Here is a 15955-nt window from a genome sequence, read left to right as displayed (position 1 = left end):
TCTCCCCACCTGCTTCAGATTGCAGAGTCCATGAAGGGTCATTCTCAGCAGACATAATAAGGATCCTGGATGCCTTCTTTTTTATTTTTATTTATTTATTTATTTTGAGATGGAGTCTCACTCTCACTCTGTCCCCCAGTCTGGAGTGTGGTGGTGTGATCTCAGCTCACTGCAAGCTCCGCCTCCTGGGTTCACGCCATTCTCCTGCCTCAGCCTCCTGAGTAGCTGGGACTACAGGCGCCCGCCACCGCGCCTGGCTAATTTTTTTTTTTTTTTTTTTTTTTTTGGTATTTTTAGTAGAGACAGGGGATTTTGCCGTGTTAGCCAGAATGATCTCGATCTCCTGACCTCGTGATCCACCTGCCTCGGCCTCCCAAAGTGCTGGGATTACAGGCATGAGCCACCACGCCCAGCTGCATTCTTCTTTTTAAAAATGAGGGCATTTCCTCACAAATCACCAGGCTCTTCCTAAGGGAAGTTTGCTCCCACAGCAATGCCTAGAGTCTACCTGCCTTAAGACCCACCTTCCTTCCCTGTCTTATTTTAAAAGGAGAGAGAAAAGCTCCAGTTTTCATCATAACAAAACGAACGCTGGGATGAATCCATTTCAATGCGCTTGCCATACTTGTAGTCCCTACTGAGGGACAATGCCTTGCATAGCCCTGGATACTTGGGCCAACGTTTGGTCCCACGTGGTCTCCACCTGCCAACCAAAACAGATGAGGCAGAGGTGGATGCCCATGGATTGGTCGGCACACTATGGCTGAAAGATAAGCCAGTTAATGGGAATTGAAACCCAAAGTTCATGTTGTAGAATTCAAATGAGATAAGTCACAATGAACCATTTCAAAACCATAAGACAGCAGGACTCATAAGTAAACAGAGGAAATCAGCTCATGGAGAAAGGACAATGGCACAGTTGTAGAGAGACATGCAAATGATGAGAGGATAGCGGAGGGACAGGAGGCAGAACGCACAGCCTGGAGGAAACTATTCACAGAGATATCTTGGAACCTGTCCATTGTTCAGTGCTTTCTTTTGATGTCTATGTTTATAATAAGCCCCTTTTTCCTTGACCTGACTTGGGTGGTCAAGGTCACTGTGCCTTGCCTGATGGAAACAACTCATTTGCACAACTGCATAATTAGACTGTGACAAGTGATCCAGAAAACCGTGATCATATGGGCTTCTCCTCTTCCTACCTGAAATAGCAGATGCCTTGAGCTACAAACTTTGGGAAAAGGGTATGAATAAGCACTAGATAGTTTTGCAAGATTTGCACTTTAGAGAGAAAGGAGAGTAAGCTAGGTGAATTATTGGGATATTCTTCAGGTTACTATGAGGTTTGGAGGTTACGGTTAGAAAAAAAGTTTCCTGCAGCAAAACCCCTGCCAAATTGAAAAATTCTTTAGACCATATGGGAGATCTTCAAGGAAATCATGGTGCTGGTAAAAAAAAAAAAAAAAAAGAAAAAAGAAAAAAAGAAAAGAAAAAAGAAAAGGTTTTGACTTTCTCTTCTTCTGGGGATGGGAGAACTAAAGTCAGGCCTCAGTGTCATCTTTCCACCCAGGAGCAAGACTGAGCCCTTCCACTGTGGGACGTTGAGGCCTGAATAAGACCCTTCTAAGCAAAGGTGAAAGAGGCTCTGAGTACAAGTATCCACAAACATGGGCTGCAGTAACATTGGAACCCAGAACCCTAATCATCAAAGCCAATGAATGTCTCTAAGAAAGGGACTGACTGTCCTGACAGAGTTTTAGGAGCCAAAGGCTTTGTGGACTGAACCTCCAAAACAGAGCAGATGGGAGGAGGGATGGTGAGAAGGCTTATTCGCAAGCCAAGCCCTGGAGAGGATGGCAAAGTGGCAGGGGGAAAGCATGGTAGATGTGGTGTGCCATGTGAGATAGGATATCCCAGTTGATGCCTCACAAGTCCTGGTACTTGCTGCCTCTCATTGCACCTCCTGTTTCTATCTTCAGTAAAGGCTTCAGGCTATTTGGAGCCCAGAAGCCAGCAGCTGGAGGGAACAGGCAATCGGCCAGGCCAACTCCTCAGCCCAAGGAAGGCAGGCCTGGGGCAATGCCCACTGGCCAGCAACATCAGAGGGCCAATAGGAAACACATCCAAGTCCCCGTGACTCACAACTGTCATAGCTGTGAAGCAGTGTCATCTTTCTTCCTGAAGATTTCCCATATCACCCCAGGAGCAACAGGGATGACTGATTTTTGCTCTAGAAATAAATAATGGGTCACTGGGGACATGAATAGAACTATAGCTTCCTTAAGAAGCAATCTCTCTTATGAAATTATAAAGCAAGTGCCTCCCCTGCTCAGTGGTGTCTGTGGCATTGTACTCCCAGTCTTTCAGGATAAGTCTGAAACAGTTTGGCACTCAGTTCCAAGCTCACCTTTGGAAAAGGGAACACTTCAAAATCTGTAGAATCAATAAAGTAATGAAGTGTGCCTACCCTAAATGGAAAAGTCCAGCCAGTTTTATTACAAACTTTCAGTCTTTAAAATTTATAACATGGAAAGCTATACTATATTGAAGTATCTGAGTCTCCCCAAAAGCGTGACATTAGGGAGGAAATCAAATGAGAGGATTCTAAGATTGACAGTGCAACTAGCCAAATTGCCAAATAATCTGCAGGCACAGTGGGATAGTGGACTGTTACTAAATAAACCCCTGGTGAATTTTCTTTATTAAAGAGCAAGAAGTCAGCAGGTTTCAAAGCCCCGGGAATGTGGGGATGTAGGTCCTCTCAGCAATAGCCAAAAGTGAGAGTTAGCAAGGGCCTAAAACCTCTGCTCCCCCTTCACTAGAAAGTCAGCCCTGGGGAGGGAGGGACCAGGTGGCAGCCCCACTCTGCACCACACAGCCCTCTGTTACTTCCGTCTGGCCTATTAGTTGCTCCCTTAACCTGACCTAAGTAACTCTAACCCAAACAAGGAGAAAATCAAAGTTGGGAATTTCAGCATTCCTGACCAAGAAAGGTTGAGGGGTAATCTGCAAAAAGTAAGCCCCAAAGTCAACGAAAGGGAATGAGATCTGGACACACAGCTGCACTCAACATCTAGCATGACCCTCAGCAGGATGCACCACTGGGCACAGCAATGGCTACACTTGTCCAGCAGAAATGGGGGGATGAGTGAGCTTGCTCTCGGCAGAAGAGAGAAACCTCCCACTAAGGGAAGAAGGAGCTGGGTGCATGAGATTGGCCCAGTAAGACAAACCTTCTCCTCAAAATAAGAGGGGCAGCTCTCACAGTATTTTGGTCTTGGTCACTTGTGTTTGCCCCCTGAGTCAGTTTCCATGGACTCCCATTTAAACCCTGGGGGCAGGCAGGCAGGGTCACTAGAAATCTGTGAGGCATTAGGACTACTCTACCCCCTCTGACAAAATATAATACAGATGGAGAAAGAGGTGCTGCTGACCCTCAAATCTCCAAAGACCTGAATGGGGGTGGCCCAGAGCAACAAACTGCCTACTTGCAACAAGCCTGCTTGCAGAAGACAGGACTTTGGTGGGAGAGGAGACCAACTGCTCCTGAGGACCTGCCCCTTGCTGCCTCTCATTGCACCTACTGTTTCTATCATTGATAAAGGAAAGATGCCATATGCACCACTCTATTTAGCATTTAAGGTCAAGGTTCTGGGGAAATGAGTCCCACAACACTGGCAGGAAGAAGGTCTGTCTACTCCATGAAAGGGCTGCCACAGTATGGTAGCAGACAGGACTTTTCATTAATGACAGCCTTTGGAAACCATGGGGAGAAAGTGTCCTGCATAACCAAGTGGAAGCAAAAACCAGGGAAGCGTGGATTAGACAATGAAACAATTCAAGTGAAACAACAGAACAATTCTAGGGGGAAAAACAAGGGCCCAGTCATTCATAGTACTGCAAAGTGATTAATCTAAAATGCAAATTTGATGACATCAGATCCTGTTTAAAATCTTTACCTTTTCTCCATTCCCACACACCCTCTCCTATCAGACATAATGAACTACTGCTAGGATTATTGCAGTAGTCTTCTGACTGTCACCAGTCTCACCTCACTGCACTCCTCCACTTCCCCACTGCTTTCACAACAATCTGTGTAAATCTCCAAACTCATCAGGTCGCTTCCTACCTCTAGCAATGTTCCCCAACTTCCTATACCTTTGGGACGAAAGTCTACTCACATTATAGGCCTTAAAACAGCCTCCATCCATTCATTCATTCATTTAACAAATATTTATCAAGTGCCAGTTCCATCCCAGACTACTGTTAAGAGTGATAGGGAACAGTAAACCAAAGACCAAAAGTCCCTGACTTTAGGAAGTTACATTCTATGGGCAAAATTTAGCACCCTCTGTGTTCAGCTCTTCTGCATTCAGTGGTGTGGGCATGGGCTTTTACCAGCTCATGGAGACCAAGGGTGCACATCTCTTCCCAACATTGCATTCAGTGATATTGCTTTGGTAGCCTGAAATCAACCCGGGTGGGAATATTTACACTGTGGAAATCAGAAGTCACTACAAATAAGCAGACACTAGGCTTTTTATTTTTCAAGAACAGGTATGTGAACATTTACCAGCATACTTTTGTACCTTAGTCCATGCTGCTCTCTGTGCCTAGAAATCTCTTCTTCTTGTCATCTGCCTGATGAATACATACCTTTAAGACTTAATTCAAATATCAAAGCAGTTGGACCCAAGAGGGAGAGCAGACTCCTCCTCCCTCTGAGCTGCCTCTGTACCATGCACACACCCAGAACACCTTCTGCACTTACCTAGTCATGTGACTGTCACCCCACTGTACTGTAGATTTCTTGGAGCCAGGGATGAGTCAGACGTGACTCATCAACATCCCCAGCCCCTGGTATAGTGCCTGGCTCAGTTTCTGGACCACTCTAAAATAAATTCCTGTTGAATATATTTGGAGCCAGGAAAAAACATGTATCTTATTTCAACAGCTGTCATCAGATTTCATTTTAGGAAAGGAATCAAGTATGAGGTGAGATGAGCCCAAATTGTGGAAATGACCATGGGATATTTGGGTACAGTAATATGTAACACTGAGATTTCCTTTTCTGAGCTAAAATTATTCCATACCTAAAAGATATATTCACAATGTGAATGCCTTATGTAAATGGTTGCACTGGTGAATGTTAAGAAAAATGGCTGAGTTCTATAACTGAGTTAATGGGGTGCAGAACAGGGAAGAGAAGACACCAGCAACAAACATGGTGATCCCTAGACTGAATTTGCTCAGAATAAGGAGGCTGGAGCCAGAAGTGACCACAATTAATAAGCCCCCTGGGAATTTATGAAAATCTTGCGAAGCTCTAGTTACTTCAGAATCCTTGGACTAGGGCTTTAAATTCATCTCATCTAGACATGAAAAAACAGGGTGGCCTAATTTGACAGCTTAATCAGGAAGAAGTGGGTAAGATGGATGGATGGATGGATGGATGGATGGATGGATGGATGGATGGATGGGTAGATGAACAGATAGATCTCTGAAAGCAGAGGTTGTGAATGGCTTAGTAGTGGAGGTGGCAAGTGAGATTATATTAGACCATTCTTGCATTGATATAAAGAAGTATCTGGGGCTGGGAAACTTACAGATAAAAGAGATTTAATTGGTTCATGGTTCTGCAGGCATTACAGGAAGCATGAGCTAGCATTTGCTTCTGCTGAGGCCTCACAAATCTTACAATAATGGCAGAAGGTGACAGGGAGCCAGCATGTCACATGGCAAGAGAGAGAGGGAGAAGGCACAACACTCTTTTAAACAACCAGATCTCATACAAACTATCAGAGCAAGAACTCACTCATCATCAGGGGATGGGGCTAAGACAGTCAGGTGGGATCCACTCCCAGAAAAAACATTTCCCACTAGGCCCTATCTCCAACAGTGGGGATTACATTTCAACTTGAAATGTGGAGGGAACAGACATCTAAGCCATATCATTTCATCTCTGGTCCCCAAATATCATGTCCCTCTCACATTATAAAATAAAATCATACCTTTCCAGTAGTTCCCCAAAGTCCTAAGTCTTTCCAGCATCAAGTCCAAAGTCCTAAGTCTCATCAGAGACTCATTCTCCTTCCACCATCAGTCTGTAAAATCAAAGACAAGTTATTTGCTTCCAAGATACAATGGTGGTACAAGCACTGGGTAAACATTCCCATTCCAAAAGAAAGAAATTCACCAAAAGAAAGGGGCAATAGGCACCACACAAGTCTAAAACAAAGCAGGACAGTCATTACATTTTAAAGCTCCAAAATAATCTCCTTTGACTTCATGTCCCACACCCTGGTATAAGGGGTGGGCCCCAAGACCTTGGACAGACCCACCCCTGTGGCTTTGCAGGGTGCAGCACACATGGCTGTTCTCAAGGGTTGGAGTGGAGTGCTTGTAGATTTTCCAGGCAGAGTTTGCAAGCTGCCCATCTACCATGTTGGGGTCTGGAAGGCAGTGGCCCCCTTCCCATAGCTCCACTAGGCAGTGTCCCAGTGGTAACTCTGTGTAGAGGCTCCAATCCCACATTTCCCCCTGCCATTGCCCTAGTGGAGTCTGTCTGTTGGGGCTCCACCCTGCAACAGGCTTCTTTCTGGACACCAAGCTCTTCCATAATCCTCTGAAATCTAAGAAGCCTTATTCATGCTTACATTCTGAGCATCTGAAGACTTAACATCATGTGACAACTGCTGAGGCATGACTTGCTCCCTCTAGAGCTGCAGTGCAAGCTGTACCTTTGCCCCTTTGAGTCATGGCTGAAGCCAGAGTGGCCAGGATGCAGGGAGCAGTGTGGCAGCACAGTGAAGCAAGGCCCTGGGCCTGGTCCCCAAGCCACTTTTTTCCTAGGCCTCTGGGCCTATGATGGAAGGGACTGCCCCAAGACTTCTGAAGTGACTTCAAGGCCTTTTTCCCATTGTCTTAGACATTAACAGTTGGCTCCCTTTAGGTCAGGCTAATCTCCCTAGCAAGTGGTTGCTCCACAGCCTGCTTGAACTTCTCTCCTGAAAATGATTTTCTTTCCTGCTACATGGCCTGTTTATTAGTCCGTTTTCATGCTGCTGATAGAGACATACCCAAGACTGGGTGATCTATTCAGGAAAAAGGATTTAATGGACTTTCAGTTCCACAAGGCTGGGGAGGCCTCACAATCATGGTGGAAGGCAAGGAGGAGCAAATTATGTCTTACATGGATGGTAGCAGGCAAAGAGAGAGAGAACTCCTCTTTAGAAAATGATCAGGTCTCATGAGACTTATTCACTATCCCAAGAACAGCGCAGGACAGACTTCCCCCCATGATTCAATTATCTCACACTGGGTCTCTCTTACAACACATGGGAATTCAAGATGAGATTCGGGTGAGGACACAGCCTAACCATATCAGCCAACATGAAAATTTTCCAAATTGTTATGCTGTGCTTCCCTTCTAAACGTAATTTCCAGTTTCAGGTCATTTATTTGCTTGCACATATAAACATTGGCTGTTTGAAGCAACTAGGCCACTTCTTGAACACTTTGCTGCTTAGACATTTCTACTGCCAGATACCCTAGGTCATCACTCTTAAGTTGAAACTTCCACAGAGCCTTAGGACCTGGACAAAATGCAGCCAGGCTCTTTACTAAAGCATAACATGGGTGACTTTACTCCAGTTCCTAATAACATCATTTCCGTCTGAGACCTCATCAGTCTGGACTTCAATATCTCCATCAGCATTTTGGTCACAACCATTTAACCAGTCTACAAGTTGCAAACTTTCTTTCATCTTCCTGTCTTCTTCTGAAACCTCCAAATTCTTCCAATCTCTGCCCATTACCCACTTCCAATGCTGGATCCACATTTTTAGGTACCTTTATAGCAATGCCTCACTCCTCAGTACTAATTTTGTGTTATGCCATTCTTGCATTGTTATAAAAATGTACCCGAGGCTGGCTAATTTATAGAGAAAAAGAGTTTAATTGGCTCATGATTCTGCAGGCTTTACATGAAGCATGGTGCTGGCACCTGTTTCTGGGGAGGCCTCAGGGAGCTTACACCATGGTGAAAGGTGAAGGGGCAGCCAATGTGTCACATGGTCAGAGCAGGAGCAAGAGAGAGATGGAGGTACCACACTCTTTTAAACCACCAGATTTTAAACCACTATTCACAATAGCAAAGACTTGGAATCAACCCAAATGTCCATCTGTGACAGACTGGATTAAGAAAATGTGGCACATATACACCATGGAATACTATGCAGCCATAAAAAAGGATGAGTTTGCGTCCCTTGTAGGGACATGGATGCAGCTGGAAACCATCATTCTTAGTAAACTATCACAAGAACAGAAAACCAAACACCGCATGTTCTCACTCATAGGTGGGAACTGAACAATGAGATCACTTGGACTCGGGAAGGGGATCATCACACACTGGGGCCTATCATGGGGAGGGGGGAGGAGGGAGGGATTGCATTGGGGAGTTATACATGATATAATGATATAAATGATGAATTGATGGGTGCTGACGAGTTGGTGGGTGCAGTACACCAACATGGCATAAGTATACATATGTAACAAACCTGCACGTTATGCACATGTACCCTAGAACTTAAAGTATAATAAAAAAAAAAAAAAAAAAAAAAAAAAAAACCACCAGATCTCACATGAACTACCAGAGCAAGAACTCCCTCTTCACCAAGTAGATAGGGCTAAGCCACCTCCCACCAGGCCCCCACCTCCAGCATTGGGGGTTACATTTCAACATGAGATTTGGAGGGGACAAACATCCAAACCATAACAGAGATGAACGCCAAGACGGCTGGACTAGGTGAGGCAAGCCAGGAACAGCCTTCAGAAACAGCCTAGGTGGGAGGCAGGAAGACAAGGCAGCGGGAAGCAGTGGAGAACAAAGCAGGCTCCTCATCATTCAACATCCCCTGAGTGCAGCAAAGGGGCTCTATTTTCAACCCCTAACTGAATTGATCATTGATAACTAAAGTTATAACAACTCATACCTGTAAGGGCCACAGTGAGTTACAGCTGGCAAGAGCCCTAAAGATACACAGTCTTCTATTTAAAGAGAAGATTGAGGTCCAGAGAAATGAGTAAATTTCCCAACAAGCAGAGAGTTGAGACTGGAATCTAGCTTCCCACCCCAGCCCAGTGCTCTTGGAACTAGAGGACTGTCCTCACCCTGTCCGCTAAGGGGAACCCTGGCACGCTGGCCACCACCAGCCCAGTGATGCCAGGAAAGTTGCAGTGCTTATCTATCTGTGTGTGCCTCCCTTTGCTCAAATGTAAAGTAGAAACAATAATACTGTCTGTCAGGATCTTCTTGTAAGAATTAAATTACTTAATATTTTTAAACATAGTGTTGTCATATTTGAGTTCACATTACCCTAAGATTCGCCACACCATCAGGTTGCTCCAAGGAGTTCAGATTCCTGGGTAGAGACCTGATGAAAATGGGCACCGGTTAAAAAAAAAGGAGGGATAATTTGGCAGTAGGGGTGTCATTTATGTTGTCCCCAGGTCGTACCCCTGGAATTGTGCAAGGGCCACAATAGTCATAAATGGATTGTTTCATGGGATGTTCAATGAAACCTCAGTGAAACCATGGGACCGTCTTGTCTTATTGCTTAAAACCACTGAAAGCTGAAAGGGTTGGATTTACGGAGCTTCTAGGTAACATCCTCTGAGGACCCTAGGAATAGTGAATGAGGGAGGAAGGGAGTAATGAGAGAAGAATTTAAACTGAGCAGAGCCAGGCAAACTCTCCTTGCACAAGCAACTCACAGGAAAACCCAGGTTCCATGTGCAGCACCAAGTTACAGGACCCCAGCAGGCCATGTCGTTTCCCTTTCCCCTTTCTGGACTTACTGCTCCATCAAGGCTCAGCAGACCGTTGGCTCTCCCTTTTCCTCTGTTCTCCTGGCTCCCACTACCTCCACTTGTTTCAGCAACAGATGTATTTTTCAAGGATCCTGCTCCTGGGAAGTCTTTCCTCTATCACTTCACTTATCTCACCTGATGCACTAGACCTAGTTGTCAGCTTAATTGCCTGCTTCCACCACTGACAGTTACAATCAGGTATATTCGATCTTCATCCCTGTGGCATTATCACTCCAAAACAATAGTAGGCACTCTTTGCATATTTATAGGATGAATGAATTAATGAATGAATGCATGGAACTCTTCCTGACAATGAAATTCAGGCCCTAGTCCCACACATAAGTAATTAAAGGTCAAAGTGACCATACTGAGCAAGTTCCTGAGCCCGTGCTAGTAAAAACAGGGCCTCTGGAGCAACATTGGTCTTTCTTGGAAGCTTATTAAAAATACAGACTCTCATGCTGAATCCAGACTTGCATTTTAACAAGACCCCCAGATGATTCCCACATATCGAAGGTTAAGAAGCCTTGTTTTAAGGGGTAACATCTTCCAGAGAGCTTAGCTGCTTCCAGCGCCCTACTTCAAGGGTCTGATTCAAGGAATGAGATGGAAGGCTGCAAATGCAGGCAGATCAGTAAGGTCTCTGGCCCTGGGGCTCCATCATCAGTCCACCCTCCGCCCCGGATTGGCCTAGAGATCCCCAAGTATGAGGCAAGGAATCAAGTGCTCCCTGAGAAAGTGTCAAGCCCCAGGGCCTCCTGGAGGTCTCCAGCTGTGCGGAGTCATGCTCTTGGCAGCACCTGGCTGCTATTGTTAGGAGAGAATGAGGAGCTGCGGGGACAGTGGCACTGTACATGCTGACTAAAAGGCGGGGCTCCTATCTGCATTTGGAATGACAGACCCAATTCTATTTGGGAAAGAAGCACAATTACTCTTTATTACAGGATTTCAATGGCAGGAACCAGCCAAATGGACCAGGAAATGATTAAGAGACAAAAGTCAAGGCATTGTGTGTGCACCATGCTTAGTCCAGCCCTAAAAGCCCTATTGTAATGGTCACTGTTCCTGTAGCCCCTCCTGAGCCCCACCACCCTCCTCAGAAACACTGTGGTTCCTTGGCACAATGCAAGGCCTATTTGTCTCTCCTCAAGGAAAAGGGTGTAAAGCTAAGCAAACTTTGCCAGGGACTGGGAGGGATGATGGGGCAGGGAGAGGTGAAGGGGCAAAAGACAGGTGGGACAGGAGGTGACAGCCATAGACCACAAGCAGATCAGGGAAGGATGCAGACAGCAGAATTTGTAAATGTTGTACTACAGCTTGGAAGAGAGGAGAGAAAGAAAAGAGCGGGGAGATATCACGGCTGTCCCACATCATGGGGCAGGATGTCAGGAAGTTCCAATTCAAAACCCTTACCCCACATACTGGCGATGTGACTCAGGCATTTTGCTTATGGTTTCTGGATCTCATTTTCCTAGTCTGCAACATGCAGATGCTGATATTAGCCGTATGTGATGATATGCCAATGAAATTCACTGAAATAAAGCATAGGAAAGTGCTTAGCACAGTTCTTGACACATTAACTGTGAATTCTAGTTCAGAAAGAACTAGAAATTGCTTCCTTTTGCCTGTCAACTAGTACATACAGCACCGCCTCAGTCCTGCCCATGCCACCCCTTGAGAAAGGCTTAAGGCATGATTCCTCTCAAAATATTAGAGGTTGGTGTGAAAAGTATTGTGGTTTTCGCCATTACTTTTAATACAGCCTAATATTTGTATTTAAGTGGGGACTTCAAAAGAGTCAATGGCTTCTCTTGCAAAAGAAAGACTCTCTAATCATGGAAATGGTATCAGGAGGTCTGAGAAGGACCTAGGCTGATATCTCTTGAGTCATGACCGCTATGGGACCACTTTCCTACTCAGCCTCTGTCTGAGACCATTGAATAAGATCTGAATCCAGCATTCACTGAGCAAGGTTAGAGAGAAATGCTCTGACAGCAGAAAAAGACTTGGAATGCCGGGGGCTCCACTGCAGGACTCCCGCAGTGAGGGTCAGTGGGTGGCAGGAGTCACTGGGGAATCAGGCCTGGGAAAGTCAGGGCTGCAGGTCACATGGCAGAGCCTATGAGTCCCCCAGACAGACACACAACCTGGGCCTGCCCCCCACTCCTGGACAGTAGACACCCGTACCCACTGCTCTGAAGGAGTTGGGAAGTTAGAAGGTCTACATTTAGTTCATGAACCACAAGATGGGGCCACCAAGATGACAATGATTCTGCTAGCCAAAAGGATCTGGGTCTCAGCATGGACAGTGGAGCGACTGAGCACTGGTGAGCCACAATTCTCATGGGTGGGGCCAGGAAGGTAATGTTCCCACAGGTGGTGGGACTTGGATGCATGGGGGTGTGGGGGTGGCAAGAGCACAGAGCCAAGCTGAGATCAGACTGGTGGCCCTTAGGGTCCCTTATCCCAAACCTGACACAAAGAGGGTGGCCCACTCCTGGGTTCCAGTCTTGAGGAGAGGGCAGTGGAAGACAAGACATGGGCTTCTAGAGAGAGTGTGGCAGCCAGGCCCTGGGTGTTGGGACAAGTGTCACTGCACTATTTGGGGGTCTGGGAAGGGGATGGAGGTTAGGGTCAGAGGCACAACCTCAGAAAAGCTGGATGGAGCAATAGTGAGTGCCCAGGTAGCAGACTGCACATGCCTGATGGGGACTGGTCCACCCACTCGAGGAGTTGAGGGAGACCAGAGGCAGAGGGGTCAGTTGGCTCAGGGGTGGCTGTCAGGGTAGGGTTGGTGACAGATGTGGGAGGAGATGTTGGTACCCATTAGAATTATAAAATTGAAATGGCTGCAGAGTCACTAGAGTAATTCTAAAGCCTCCAGGGAGGCTTTGAGTCAGGTGCTCAAAGATGCTGTCCACATTCTGCTGGAGTGGCCACAATGCCAGTTGTCACTTCAAAACAGACACCCAGAAGAGGCAGCAGGGCCCAGCCCTTAGGAAAGAGTTGAAGAAGATGAATGAAGCAGAGCTGTCACCCAAAATAAAAGGCTATTTGTGGTGGTATTGAGTAGAAAGTGAAGAACCGAGTGGGAGGTAGACTATATCTTATGAGAAATGACCACAATGAGGTCACACATTCCTTTCTTTTATGCAAATAGGAAGACCCAGGTCCCTATACATTTCAATAAGCCTTTCTTCTTTCCCAGGATCATCCCTCCCCATCAGCTCCAGGAGGTTGCCCTAACGCTCTGCCCTCAAAGAGAGAACTGGAAGGGTACTTGGCCTGTTGTACCTTCCTGGGCTCTTCCAAGATGACAGCTCTCACCTTGTGCTGCAGGTGGCCTTGTGCCTGTTGCCACTTCTCACTGCTTACCAGGGCACACGGACACCGTTGGTTCCAAAAATGGGTCACAGCAGGATGGGCTGTTTCAGAATCACCAGGGAGGGCTATAAGAAGGCAGACTTCTTCTTTTTCTTTTCTTTAATGTTTTTTTTTTTGGTTTGTTTGTTTTGTTTTTCTTTTTTTGTTTTGTTTTGTTTTGTTTTTTTGAGACAGAGTTTCACTCTTGTTACCCAGGCTGGAGTTCAATGGTGCGACCTTGGCTCACTGCAACCTCCACCTCCTGGGTTCAAGCAATTCTGCCTCTGCCTCCCCAGTAGCTGGGATTACAGGCCCCTGCCACCATGCCTGGTTAATTTTTGGTATTTTTAGTAGAGACAGGGTTTCATCATGTTGGCCAGGCTGGTCCCGAAATCCTGACCTCAACTGATCCACCTGCCTCAGCCTCCCAAGGTGCTGGGATTACAAGTGTGAGCCACTGTGCCCCCCAAAGAAGTCAGACTTCTAAACCTAGAAATTCTGATGCAATAACATGTAGAAAAGAGCCCAAGAGTTTGCAATAATGTTTCAGCTCCCCAGACAATCGTGAAGCACAGCCAAATTTGGAAAATATTGATCTACACAAAACAATAAAAACAATACAACTATCCAAATATTAAAAATGACTTCACAAAAGGTAGCTAAGAGTGTGTGTCCGATTTTGTAAATATATGCTCCGATTCTGTGAACACACACACACTCACGCATGGGCATATATCTGAGTTGTAGGATGATAGAGGTTTTTCTTCTTTATTCCTTTCTCAATTGACTTTCTATAATAAACACGTATTCTGTTCATAATGAAAATGTGATTTTGTGAGTGCTGGGGAGCAGATTATGACATATTTGGACTCCCAGAGTGGCTTAGCTCAGACTCCGTGTGTGGGTTTCCTGGAAACACAATGCCTCCCGGAAAGGCATGCTGTCCCCTTCGTTTCTTCTGGAGAGTGTTCGTATGTGTTTGTTTCAATACACTCTTCATTCTGACTAGCAGATTGCATGGTTGGTTTTGTAAATGAACACTCATCTCACTTGATTAAATTAATATATTGACTTTTTTTTTCCACAGGAGTTAAGGAGGAGATCAGGGCTGGGGGGCTGGGCATGCATTCAGGATAGGGCTCTAGTCAGCAGGAAATGAAAGAGCTAAGCAAGGAAACTGAGATTGATATCAACATGGTGGTGAGGAGAGGCTGCTGTGCGGAGGCTCCCCTGTGCTGCAGGTGGCCCTGTACCTGGTGCCAGGGCTCTCACTGGGGACCCCAGAGCCCTCTCAAGCCAGAGACCCGTCATGCCAGGGCTGAGTCTGCTGTTGCTCTCCCTGGGGCAGGAGGGGAGAAGATGTAGTGTGAGTCCAGTGTGAGTGTTTCACACTGGTGAAGAACAAGGTTCTGGAGTCAGAAAGAACTGGATTCAAAATCTGAGTCTGGCACTGAACACTCAGGCAGGTTACTGTCCTTCACTAAGCCCAGTTTCCTCTCATCTAGTAGGGATGATAACAGTATCTACTCAATGGATTTCTTGATCACTACCATCGTCCAGCTCCCACAGACCCCTTCGCCACCCATCCTCCTCAGGATGGAGTGACAGTGTGGGCCTGCTCTGAAGACTCAGGGTTGGGGCCAGATGGTTAGAGGAGGTGTTTGCTTTTTTCTCCCCTTCAGTCATTGAGACAATATTTGTTACCAATACTGAGATTCTTCATTCTCTGCTTCACTTCTGACCGGAGGCAGCATGAGGAGAAGACTTTTTTGAGAGGGAGAAACTGCTGGGAAGGTCCCTGGCTCTTGAGGGAGACTCACAGGAAGCAACACTGAATATTAAGGGTCTGGATGTGATGTCTGGAATGGCTGCAGCCATCACATTCCAGCCTGAGGACACAGCCAGTGCCGAGAGAGTAAGACCCGGGTCTTTGCTGCCATCACCAAGCCAACAAATCAGCTGCCGCTGAGGTGTGCCTATCTCACAAGTTCCTGGTACCTGAGATAATAAAGTCCTTTTTTAAACCAGCTTGAGTTGAGATTTCTCTGTCTTGAAGACAAATGCAACTGATACAGAAAAATAAATTTTACTTTTAGAATCACAATTGATCTACAACCTCTTCAAAGTGTGAAAGGAAAATAAATCTTGGAACCCCAAACCCACTAAGCCAAAGGGAAAACTCAAGCTGGGAACTGGATCACACAAACCTGCCTCCCATTTTAGTTCTTAAATAAGATGACTACAAAAATGAAAAACTACATACCTCCTGCAAATTGTTCCCACAGGGAAATTTCTTTGCAATGTAAGGCGATTGCTTATCTTCACAGGTGCGGGGGACAAAGACAGAACTCTAAGTCATCCCTCGGCCCACCTGAGACAAATGCACACCTGATTGTTGCCTCTGCCCTATTGTCTATGTTACCTTATGTAAAAATGCAGATTCACTGAGCCAGACAAAAGCACGAATGACTCCTTCCCCCTACACCCCTCCCACATGAAAACTGTGTATTTTTCAATATCCCACCTTTTCCCGTTTAAATTTGAAACCCTCAAAATTTTCTTGGGAGAAAGGCATAGACCTGTCTCCTGAGTGTGTGTCCTTAACTTTGGCAGATAAACCTCCTAAAATGATCGAGATTGCCTTAGTCATTTTCCTTGACTGGCAGAAATGAAGTTGCCAATGTCTTCTACCTAGATGAACAAATACCTTTTGAAGTAAACT

General features: G+C 45.9%; 1 protein-coding gene across 3 annotated transcripts in view; it reads left to right on the top strand.

Moving 5' to 3' along the window:
- Positions 1–13335, top strand: part of NPSR1 (neuropeptide S receptor 1) — a 234901-nt gene extending 221566 nt beyond the window's left edge. For 2 of the 3 annotated variants that reach the window (XM_030932653.1, XM_030932651.1), the window contains exon 9: positions 13079–13335. In XM_030932653.1, coding sequence (XP_030788513.1) covers positions 13079–13187 — 109 coding nt within the window. In that variant the 3' untranslated portion in view covers positions 13188–13335. The remainder of the gene's footprint in view (positions 1–13078) is intronic. The other variant, XM_030932654.1, reaches the window with a different exon arrangement.
- The last annotated feature ends 2620 nt before the right edge of the window (positions 13336–15955 follow it).

This window comes from Rhinopithecus roxellana, chromosome 6, assembly GCF_007565055.1.
Source record: "Rhinopithecus roxellana isolate Shanxi Qingling chromosome 6, ASM756505v1, whole genome shotgun sequence".
NCBI classification, from domain to species: domain Eukaryota; kingdom Metazoa; phylum Chordata; class Mammalia; order Primates; family Cercopithecidae; genus Rhinopithecus; species Rhinopithecus roxellana.
The sequence above is the reverse complement of the archived record's forward strand: the minus strand, read 5'-3'. Positions and strand labels throughout refer to the sequence as shown.